The following is a 10254-nucleotide window of genomic DNA, read 5'->3' as shown; positions in this document are numbered from 1 at the left end:
TCTTCATCCTCTACTTCAAGCCCAGCACCTTCCGCTGCATCGCTCTGCGCTGGGTGCGCGTGCTGGGCTTCGCCATCGTGTACGGCACCATCACCCTAAAACTGTACAGGTAATGGGGAACGGGGGGGGGGTCCTGCTGGGATGCTGGATGAGGTCCGACCCCACGCTCACCCCCGGTGTCCCGCAGGGTGCTGAGGGCGTTCCTGGTCCGTGCAGCGCAGCGTGTGTCCTACACGGCCAGCGGGCGCGTATTGCGGGCTCTGGGGCTGCTGCTGCTGCCCCCGCTGTGGTTTCTGGCAGCGTGGACCGTGGCAGCATTGGAGAACGTCGGCCGGAACGTCCCGCTGGTGGTCCGTGCGCAGACTGCCCGAGGGCTGCACTTCTCCGTCTGCAGCCACGACCGCTGGGATTACATGATGGTGGTCGGTGAGAGACGGCTGAGCGCCCCCTCCCCGGGTGCCCGCAGCCCTCCCCGCTGCCCCTCGTACCCACAGAGGTGCCCATGCCGTGTGCTTTGTCCTGCAGCCGAGCTGCTGCTCCTGCTGTGGGGCAGCGCGCTGTGCTGGGCTGCGCGTGCGGTGCCTTCCGCCTTCCACGAGCCGCGCTATATGGGCATTGCGCTGCACAATGAGCTGCTCCTCTCGGCCGCTTTCCACGCCGTCAGGTACGGTGCGGGATGCCCACGTGGCCGCAAAGCATTCCTCTGCACCGTGGGTGTGGGGTTGGAGCTGTGGGACCCCGCGGTGCCTCCTTCCCCCCTCCAGGTTCATCGCGGTGCCGTCGCTGCACCCCGACTGGATGCTGCTGCTCTGCTTCGCCCACACCCACGGCACCGTCACCGTCACCCTGGGGCTGCTTTTTGTCCCCAAGGTAACGCACGGCCCTAAGCCCGCGGCTATGGGGGATGGGGAGGCGGTGGGGTGGAGAGCGGTGGGGTGGTGGCTATGGGGAGGTGGCCCGTGGGGTGGTGGTGTGGGATGGTGAGCGGTGGGGTGGTGGCTATGGGGTGTTGGGCTGTGGGGAGATGGGATATGAGGAGGTGAGCAGCGGTTCTAAGGTGGTGGCTATGGGGTGATGATTATGGGAAGGTGGGTAGTGGTGATTATGAGGTGACGGGTATGGGAGGTGGCTATGGGGAGGTGGCTATGGGGAGGTGAGATATGGGGAGGTGGGCAGTGCAGGTGGTTTATGGGGATGTAGGCAATGCAGAGGCGGTTATGGGGCGGCGGTTATGGGGAGGTGGCCGCGGGCTCCGGTGTGTTTGGGGCTCCCTTCGAGCTGCCCCGCCGCAGTTCCTGCACGCCGGATCGCCGCTGCGGGAGGAGATCGCGGCGGAGGTGTACGAGGATGAGGTGGACGCGCGGCGCTCCGGGCTGAGCAGCAGCATCGCGTCCGCATGGAGCGAGCGCAGCTTCGACCCCGATGACATCCGGGTGGGTGACACGCTCGGGACCTTCTTTTGACGCTCGCTGTGCCGCCCCGCACAGGAAGAGGTGCCTGTTGCGATCTTTCTCCTGATGCAAAGCGGGGGGGGCCGGCGGGAGGACGGGGCTGGGCGGTCCCCCCTCGCGGGGACGCGGTGAGGGCGCATCGCGGGGCGGTGCGGATCGGACAGGCGCGGCGTCGGGTCCCGGTTCGGTCCCGTCGGACGCGCTCCCCCCTTTTTGTCCCCCACCCCCCCAGGAGGAGCTGAAGCAGCTGTACGCGCAGCTGGAGATGCTGCGGACGAGGCGGATGGCGGCCCGCAACCCGCACCTCCCCGCGTCGCCCCCGGCCCGCAGCTCCGGCAGCCGCCGCTCTTCGTCCAAACGGCCGCACGACGGTACCGGCGGGGGGGGGCGGGAGGGGGGCGGCCAGCTCCGATCCCGCAGCTCCGAGCATCCGGCACAGGACGCGGCGGCGGGGGGCTGCGCGGAGCCTTCCGACAACGAATCTCTGTGCGCCGCTCCGCTGCTGCCCAGATCGGCCAGCGCCCAGCAGCTCGGGGGGCACGGGCAGCCCACCCGGCTCCGCGCGGTGCTTCTGCAGAAGTCGCTGAGCGCCGGTGCGGGCGCGGTCACCCCGTCCTCGGGACCCTCGGAGCAGGAAGGGGTGTCCCGCTGCACCGCCGCAACCCCGGCCGCTGCCACCCCCCCCGCCCCGCTGCCGGACGGGGGTCCCCCCCGTGATGCTTCCCCCCCGGTTGACAGCAAGGGGACGAAACGCGTCACTTACGCGCCCGTTAAAAGCGTCAGCGCGGACGGCCCCCATCCCGCGGGGCGGGTGCGCGTGGTGGTGAAGAGGACCCCCCCGCCTCCCCCTGTGCGCTACCAGAGCCTCCCGCACCGCCACGGGGGCAGCGCGGAGCCTCCGGGGCCGCCTGCGGGGACGGCAGCGAAACCCGCGTCCCCCCCGTCGGGGTTGCGCTCCGCTCCCCCCATCCCCGCCGAGGTTTGTCCGTGGGAGCTGCTCCAGGAGGAGATGCTGAGGCAAAAGCAGAATAGCGGCGAATCTCCGACCTCCGACCCCCCCGGGGACACGGCGGGGACCCCCCCGAGCCTCAAGCCACCCCCACAAAAGGCTTTCAGAAGTTTGGGGTTCGCCATCAGAGCCATCAACCGCTCCAGAGCGAAACGCAGCCTGAAAGGAAGCAGAGAGAGCAGCGATCTGAAACGGGGACGTGAGCAGAAGGAGGGTGGCGGGGGGGGGCAGCCCGGTCTGGTAGAGACCCCCCCGCCGCCCCCAGCAGGGAGCAGCCCAGACCCCAACCTGCGGGATGGGGATGTGGACCCCTCTCAGTGCATCACCGCCAGCTCTGCATCTGAGACCCCCGTGATGGGGGACAGCGAGGGGATGGCAGAGGGACAGAAGGATGGTGCTGCCGGGGGGGGCACGGGTGCTGGTGAGGGTCTGATGTCACCCTCGGTGGCCATGCAGCCCTCTGGCACTGATGCCCTGTGTGTAGCACAGAGTGCAGGGAGCGCGGGGCCGAGGGCTGAGGTCTGTCCCTGGGAAGCACTGAGTGCCCCGGGGGGGTCTGCGTCCCAGCAGGAGGGAACCGGGGGGGTCCCAACAGTGGGAAGCAGCCCTATGAAGGGGCTGGGGAAGGGTGGCAGCCAGCCTGCTGCTTGTGGGGGGGGGGAGCGAGGGGCTGCCCACCAGGAGCAGGAGTGCAGAGGCGGGGGTCTCCCCATGGGACACAGAGAGGGGGGCTGGGGGGCAGGGAGGAGCGCAGCTGGATGTGTGCAGGGTTCTCAAAGGGGACGGCAAACCCGGGTGGAGGGGGACAGAGGAGCACAGAGCACAGCAGGCTGAGAGGGGTGGGGGTCTGGGGGGGCGCGGGGACACCCGGATCTCAGCAGTGAGCACTGAGAGGGGGAATGCTGAGCCAAAGAAATCCCAGAGTGCAGAGATCTGCCCCTGGGAGGGACAGGGGAGATCAGGGGTCGGCAAAGCAGAGATCTGCCCTTGGGAGGAACAGGGGGGATCAGGGGGGAGCAAAGAGGAGATCTGTCCTTGGGAAAGTCAGGGGGGGTTAGGAGGGAACAAAGCAGAGATCTGCCCTTGGGAGGAACAGGAGGGATCAGGAGTCAGCAAAGCAGAAATCTGCCCCTGGGAGAGTCAAGGTGGGTCAGGGGGGAGCAAAGCTGAAATCTGCCCTTGGGAAGGACAGGGTGGATCAGGTGGGAGCAAAGCGGAGATCTGCCCTTGGGAGGAACAGGAGGGGCCAGGGGTCAACAAAGCAGAAATCTGCCCCTGGGAGAGTCAGGGGGGGCCAGGGGGGAGCAAAGAGGAGATCTGCCCCTGGGAAACGGCCACCCCCCCTGTGGAGCAGCCGAGGATGAAGCTGAGCTCTGGGGGGGCTGCGAAGCGCATCACACGTCAGGCAGCTCTCGTCAGCCCTGCAAGGTCCGTGGAGAGCATGGGGGTGTCCCGCAGTGCTGAGAGCCCAAAGGCAGAGATCTGCCCTTGGGAGACCCTGGGGAGCTCTGGGGGCAGAGAGGAAATCTGCCCCTGGGAGGGGGCTGCTCCCCCATCTGATAAAGGGGAACTGAGAGAAGCCCAGGAAGGCGCATCGGGAGGGGGCAAAGGCGCTGCTGCACGTCGGGGTCTGCAGAAAGAGAGGGGAGGAAACGTGTCTGCAAAGCAAAGGGGCAGTGGGGAACGTGAGGCCGTGTGCCCCTGGGAGAGCGCAGAGCTCTGCACATTGAGGGGTCAGGAGCCCAGAGCCAGAGATAGAGCTGAGATCTGCCCCTGGGAGGAAGATTTGGAGGAAGGAGCTCCGGGGAAGGCAAAGAGCCTGGGTGATTCCAGAGCTGCAGGGATGGGGAGCAGCCAACGTGAGGCTGTGTGCCCCTGGGAGAGCGTGGGGGCAGAGGAGCCAGCGCTGAGCACGGCAACGGGGAAGGAAGGATCCAGAAAGCGTGAGAGCGAAGAGAGCAGAGCTGCCGTCTGCCCCTGGGAAGCAGCAGAGCCCGGTGCTGGGCAGGAGAGCTGCAGCCCTGGAGAACAGCCCAGGAGAGCGGCCCCTGTTGGGGTCAGGGAGCACCGGGCGCTGCGCCGCATCCTGCCTGCGGCACCGGGGCGAGCTCACACGGCACAGCAGCACAGGGGGCCCAGCACAGCTGAGGTCTGTCCCTGGGAAGCCGAGGAGGGTCCGGAAGCCCCCAGCAGCCCAACCCTGGGAGCGGTTACTGTGTGCCATGGGGAGAAAAGCCCTGGGGAGAGTGAGAGGGATGCAGGAGCGTCCAGCGCTGAGGTCTGCCCGTGGGACTGTGAGTAGAACTCAGCTCAGCCCTGGGGTGCAGGGAGCTGCCCACACTGCGTGGATGGGGGTGGAAGCGTCCAACAAAGCCACGGTGCTGCAGCAACCGCAGCAACGACGCTGCCTGTGTCAGAGATCCAGGCTCTGAACTGTTTGGGCATCACAGAGGTTCGGAGCTGAATGGCATCAGGGCCCCGAGCGCCATGGGGCTGCGGTTCATGCTCTGTCATGAGCTCAGGGGGAGGCAAAGCAGGGGCAGCTGCAGTGCAGTGTGAAGGAGAGCAACTGCCCAGAGCCCAGCGCTGCTGGATGCGGGGCTCATCCCACCATCCCTTCTCCATTTGCTTCCTCTCTCCTTGGGAGGAGCATTGGGATCTCCAGCACCAAATATCCATCACCCACTCGTGTAAGGAAGCGTACAGATAGGAAATAAATGTTTACCCTGAGTGCTCGCAGTGGTTGATTAACGGGGGGGATGCTCAGGGATGAGCTGCAGCAGAGAGGCTGTAAAGAAAGCCCAGGAACAGCAGTGCTTTAATCACAGCCCAAATATCAGCAAAGGTGACAAGGAGACAACGCTAGACTGGAAAGAAATGCTGCTCTCCTGGAAAATGCACTCCTTTAGTTCAAAACCTGAGCAGAGCTGTGCCCATGGTCAGGCCTGAGCCACGTCCACCAAGCAGGCAGCTCACACTATTCTGCCCCCAGCCCCCCTGCCGTGTGCTGCAGCACTGCCTCACAGCAGAGGGCTGCATGCAGTGGGATCCCCCAGGAGAGGCAGACAGATTGTGACACCCCCAGTTACCAAGAGATGATGGGGATTCCAACTCTGGCTGCTCTCCCAGCAGTAACACAGAACAGCATCCACAAAAGGGCTGAGTGCTCAGGCGTGAGGCTTTCAGACACACAGCCTGCAGAAGCACAGGGCCTGCTGTCAACGTCACCACGTGCACAGGATGGTGCCAGCTACCCACTAAGGACATCTGCTGCGGGGCTCCTGAGTGCCTGCAGCCAATGCTTTGAAACACAGCAGCTGTGAGAAGTGCTGCCTTCTGATGTTAGCTGACACAAACACTGAGCTTACGAATCACAAGTTTTATGGCCAGCAACAAGCACGCGTTCAGCAGGACTCCAACTGCAGCATCCACCCAGGAGAAACCAATTTAAAGCCTGCTTGTTGCCCTTCTGTAAGATAAAATAACTCGAAATTTGTGCAGATGGGGGAAAGAATGGGAAAAGGAATCACCAACAGCTTCTGCTGCAGACTTTAATGAGAGCCCCCAGGTTTATCCTATGCCCCACGTCTGTCCAGATGTGTGCTGACAGCAGCTCTTGCCGTGCAAGCACAGAAGTCAGCCAGGAGAGCAGCCCCACAGCCCTCAGAGCTCACGTGAGCTGCCTCCCAAGCCCCTCTTGCTCCTTTTTTCAGGCAGTCTCTCAGTGCCTGGAGTCCATTTCTGAAGCTGCTTCGTTTGCTGACTGCGCACTGAAGGCACAGCGATGTCCGTCCTGCTGCCTCCACAGCCATTCCCTGCTTTGTCCCTCAGGGTTGTTTGCACTTCTCTCCGAGTACAGGCTCTGAAATTCCCTACTTCATTTCCTCATACTCTTGTGAGGGATCCAAGGCTGGGCCAGGAATCATCACCGTCTGAAACAGCAAGGACAAAACTCAGCGTGACGTGCAGCTGTAGTAAGAGCATGAGGGAGGGCGAGCAGAGGGTTGTGGCAGTGGCACTGCCTGATGTGAGGAACAAAGGAACACAGAGCACCTGCACTTTGCAGACATGGGCCACGCTGTTCCTCACAGCTTTACCTTCACAATGGGGTCCTTTGGTGGAGCCCACGCTGGGACGATCTTGCCGTGCATCCTCCACGCGCCGTATGGGTTGACCAAGTACCTCTCAAACACAACATACTCCAGAACATCCTTGGGCAGCTGCTCCCCGCCGTACATCAGCCTCCCAAAGCGGTCGTAGATGGCCAAAGTCTGCAAAGAGGAAGATGCATTGAGCTGGAATCAGCTGGGAAAGGCAGGAGGGAGGGATGGGGGGGACACACACCTGCCTGCTGTGCATCCGCACGGTCACCTGCCCGTACAGGTTGCCCTGGTTCACAATGCTGGTGCATCGGATGTGAACCACTCGTGGAGGCTCCAGTGACTCCACGAAGCTCCACCGGATGGTTTTGTACCTGTTGCCACGGACCATGTCCTGGAAAGCAACAAAAAAAGAAGTCAGCACCAATTGCATCGTGGTGCAAATCGAAGAAGCAAACTGCTACAGGCGGGTTGGGAATGAATGCTGCATTACTAGTCAGGCCTGTGCTTTGCTTTCCTGTTTTGTCTGTATTGTATTTGTGTGAGAGGAAAAAAAAAGGGATAATTTCTCATCTCTTCCACAGCCTTTTCTCTAAACCCAATCAAGGAACACCCAGATAAACACCTACCGGGTAGCAGCGCTCTGTGACCAGGGAGTGAAGTTTCTGCTTGTTAAAACTGCAAGTGAAACAGACACCCAGTTACTCAGATACAAGCACTGTGAAGAGGCTTACTCACAAACTCCTGCTTCTCCAGGCGATTCGCAACCCTTTGGCAAAGCAGAAGAAGGGAGACTCTCAGCTACGACCTCAGCACGAAGTCAGAGCACAAGACTGCAGGGGAGACATGATGACATCCTTTGGAGGCCAGCCGTGGCCTAAATCCTCTGCTGATGTTTGCAATTGTAAGCGAGGATGATGCAGCTTTAAAACGTGTTCTATTACTAGAAAGTGGAGCGAATCAGTGGAATCCCTGTGGCACGGAGCTGAGCAGCCCTGAGCACACACTCATCTGCTGACAACACCAACAGTCCAACAGCTCATCTCCTTTTCAAGTCAGGTCAAGATGAATTTTCTGCAACTTGAACCTCATTAGGAAAAGCAAAAGTGTCTCCCAAACCACCAATGCCACCTCCTGTTCAAACAGATGAGGGCAGCAAAAGATAAAGTACTTGTTGCCAATGAAACACAAGGATACAGAGACAGGAAAACCAGAGCAGGTAAGCAAAGAGAAGCAAGTCCTATATAACCCCACTGGTCAGAACGGGTCTTACTTTGCCAGACTGTTGTGAGCTTCAACGTAGATCTCCTGTGCCATCTCTGGGAAAGTTTTAGTGCTGAAATTTGAATCGTGATCCTTTACCTTCCGCAGGCTGAAAAGACAAGAAAAAGCTCTGAGCAAATGAAAAATGTCTTCTGTGTGTTCCGGACGATGACGACTGCATTACCCAGCTGTGGTGCAAGACAAAATTGAGCAAAACTTCAGCACTAGAGACTAATCAAAAAGGAGGTACATACGCTAACTGAGAGGCAGCAGTCTGCTTCAGCTTCTCCATTCTTTGCTTCAGCCCATCTTTGGACAGGGAAGTCATGCGGGCATCGCCCTCAGGAGGGACGTAAGGGTCTATGATACTGGCTGCGTGAGAGAAGGGAGGTCAGGAGGGGAATCAAGGGGACAAAGAGGCAGCGCCTTGGTTGCTGGGGGTGGAGAAACAGGATTGAAAACATTTGTAGGATGAAATAGGAGAACTGGGATAAATAATAGGGGCATCTCTCACTGCTGACAAGCTGTGCTACTGCCTGCTCTCACTGCCTGCTCTCCTCTTCCATGCAGCCCTGAGGTACGAGGATAAGGCAATCAGCAGCAGGGAGCATGGCCTCCCATGCTATTCCTGGTCCCTGGGTACAAAGGGGCCCACAGGAGACACAGGGCTGACAGCACCAGGGCAGCTGCTATCACTCCCCTGGGGCAGAGCAAGTCATTCAGTTTGCTGCATGCAGATAACTGTCAATGCAGTCACAGTACTTCTAGTCTGCCTTAGTTGTGCCCGTTAGAAGAGACCAAAGCAAAGTGCCACCTGTGCAGGCCAAGTAGAAGGCCCGTTCCATGCGATCCTCAGGAAACGTTCTGCCCAAGGACTGCAGCCTCTTCTGCTTCTCTTCAGGGGGCAGCTCCCGGGCCCATTCAGGGACAAAAAGTCTCCGCTTCGTCCTCACAGGGACAACGAGGCAGGCTGGAATGGCTCTGGGGGGATGGAGCAGTGATTCCATGGCCTAAGGGAGAAACAACAGAGCATGGGCTGAGCCCAAAGGTCAAGAAACAACACCAACACAGTGAGAGATTTCGCCTCTTGCCTCCAGAGCACAGAAATGTCATCATCACCTCACACAGAACTGGACTGGGAGAGAGAAACCACAGCCAAGGGAACGGGGGGAAAAGGGGAGGGGGGAAAAGAGGAGCAAGGAGAAAGGGAAAGGGGGAGAAGGGAAGGGAGGAAAGGGGAAGGGAGGAAAGGGGAAGAAGGGGAAAGAAAAGGGGGAGGGAAGGTGGGAAAACGGGAGGGAAACCAGGGGAAAAGGGAGGGAAAAGGGAAAATGGGGGGAAGGAGAGGTGAGCAGGCCCTGCCCATGCCTGACCCCTCGGACACCGCCAACCCCTCTCCTTCGCTCCGCCCGCCCGGCTCCGCAGCTGACCCCATCCCCACAGCTCCCCGCGGCTCCCCACGTCGCTCCCCGCCCGACTCCTCAGCCCCCATTAACGACCCGCACAACCCGCGCACCCCACGGCCCAGCCTGCTCAGCCCAACCGCCATGGCGGCCGCCATCTTGCTGCCGCAGGGCACGCCGGGAAAAGGGGGCGGGGCTTCCGGGGGGGCGGGCGGCGCGCGCGCGCGCGGAGGGGGCGGGGCCAGCGGGAACCCGCGTGGCGGCGGAGAGTGGAAAATTCCATCGGGCGCGGGGGAGGCTCCGCCCTGCGGCCGGCCGGGCGATGGGGGGGGATTCCCCCGACCCCCACGTGTGATGCGATGGGGCGCTCGGCACCGTGCAACCCTCCCCCCCCTCCCCGTCCCTCGTGCAATGTGCTGGAGCCCCTCGTGCACCGTGGAACAGATGCAGGGTCTGCTTCATTGCTCCTCCCGTGCAATGTCCCTCCGTGCCTCCCATGCACCGCATCCTGACCCCCCCCCGGTGCAGCCACAGGACAGCCCAGCAGTTCAGCTCGGCTCGGCTCGGCTCGGCTCGGCTCGGCTCGGCTCGGCTCAGCTCGGCTCGGCTCGGCTCGGCTCGCTCCCATCTCCTGGCTGTGCTCCCGGGCACTGTTGATCTTGGCCGGGAGGAAGCGTTGCTCCATCGGACAGCTGGTTAATGTGTAGTGACGGCTCTTCTGTGTTCGAGACCGTTGATCCCAACCCATGCTGCTATCGGGCCCGGCCCCCCCGCGCACCACGGCGGGTTCTTGCAGCAGCTGGGGGGAGCAGAGCGCGGCCACACACTGCAATCTGCTCCAGCGATGCTGGTGGTGGCCAGTTATCATCCAGAGATGATAATTGATGGTGGCTCCAGCCAGCGTGTGACCCCTTGCAAATCTGCCTCATTCCACCCTATAGGGTTGCATGCCCCCGGGGTGGGGTTTGGAAGGATGGGAGCACTGGAAAAAGCAGAGCACAGCTCAGCACCCAGGGCTGAGCTGCTTG

The 10254-nt window shown here is 61.6% G+C and overlaps 2 protein-coding genes across 2 annotated transcripts in view; one reads left to right on the top strand and one right to left on the bottom strand.

Annotated features, from left to right (window-relative positions):
* GPR179 (G protein-coupled receptor 179) overlaps positions 1-4762 on the top strand; it is a 7528-nt gene extending 2766 nt beyond the window's left edge. The window contains 7 exon segments of the mRNA XM_042894792.1: positions 1-109; positions 188-426; positions 526-664; positions 765-870; positions 1293-1433; positions 1684-3111; positions 3113-4762. Of these exon segments, the coding sequence (XP_042750726.1) occupies positions 1-109; positions 188-426; positions 526-664; positions 765-870; positions 1293-1433; positions 1684-3111; positions 3113-4762 (3812 nt within the window).
* Positions 4763-5997: 1235 nt separating this feature from the next.
* On the bottom strand, positions 5998-9407 carry MRPL45 (mitochondrial ribosomal protein L45). Its single transcript, XM_042894790.1, has 8 exons — positions 9340-9407; positions 8638-8833; positions 8078-8195; positions 7834-7932; positions 7190-7238; positions 6805-6954; positions 6558-6731; positions 5998-6392 (listed from the first exon to the last, which is right to left on the bottom strand). The coding sequence occupies exons 1-8, from the start codon at positions 9382-9384 to the stop codon at positions 6333-6335; spliced, it is 891 nt and encodes a 296-aa protein (XP_042750724.1). The 5' UTR covers positions 9385-9407; the 3' UTR covers positions 5998-6332.
* Positions 9408-10254: the final 847 nt, after the last annotated feature.

This window comes from Lagopus leucura, unplaced genomic scaffold, assembly GCF_019238085.1.
Source record: "Lagopus leucura isolate 7727_CA_CO unplaced genomic scaffold, USGS_WTPT01 35254-0_obj-0_obj, whole genome shotgun sequence".
NCBI classification, from domain to species: Eukaryota; Metazoa; Chordata; class Aves; order Galliformes; family Phasianidae; genus Lagopus; species Lagopus leucura.
The sequence above is the reverse complement of the archived record's forward strand: the minus strand, read 5'-3'. Positions and strand labels throughout refer to the sequence as shown.

Coding starts and splice junctions, on each gene's coding strand:
- MRPL45 (XM_042894790.1), bottom strand. CDS start 9,384: ATGGCGGCCGCCATGGCGGTTGGGCTGAGCAGGCTGGGCCGTGGG. Junction 8,196..8,637: donor CTTCTACTTGGCCTGCACAG/GTGGCACTTTGC, acceptor TCTCTCACGCAG/CCAGTATCATAGACCCTTAC. Junction 6,393..6,557: donor CAAAGGACCCCATTGTGAAG/GTAAAGCTGTGA, acceptor TTGCTGTTTCAG/ACGGTGATGATTCCTGGCCC.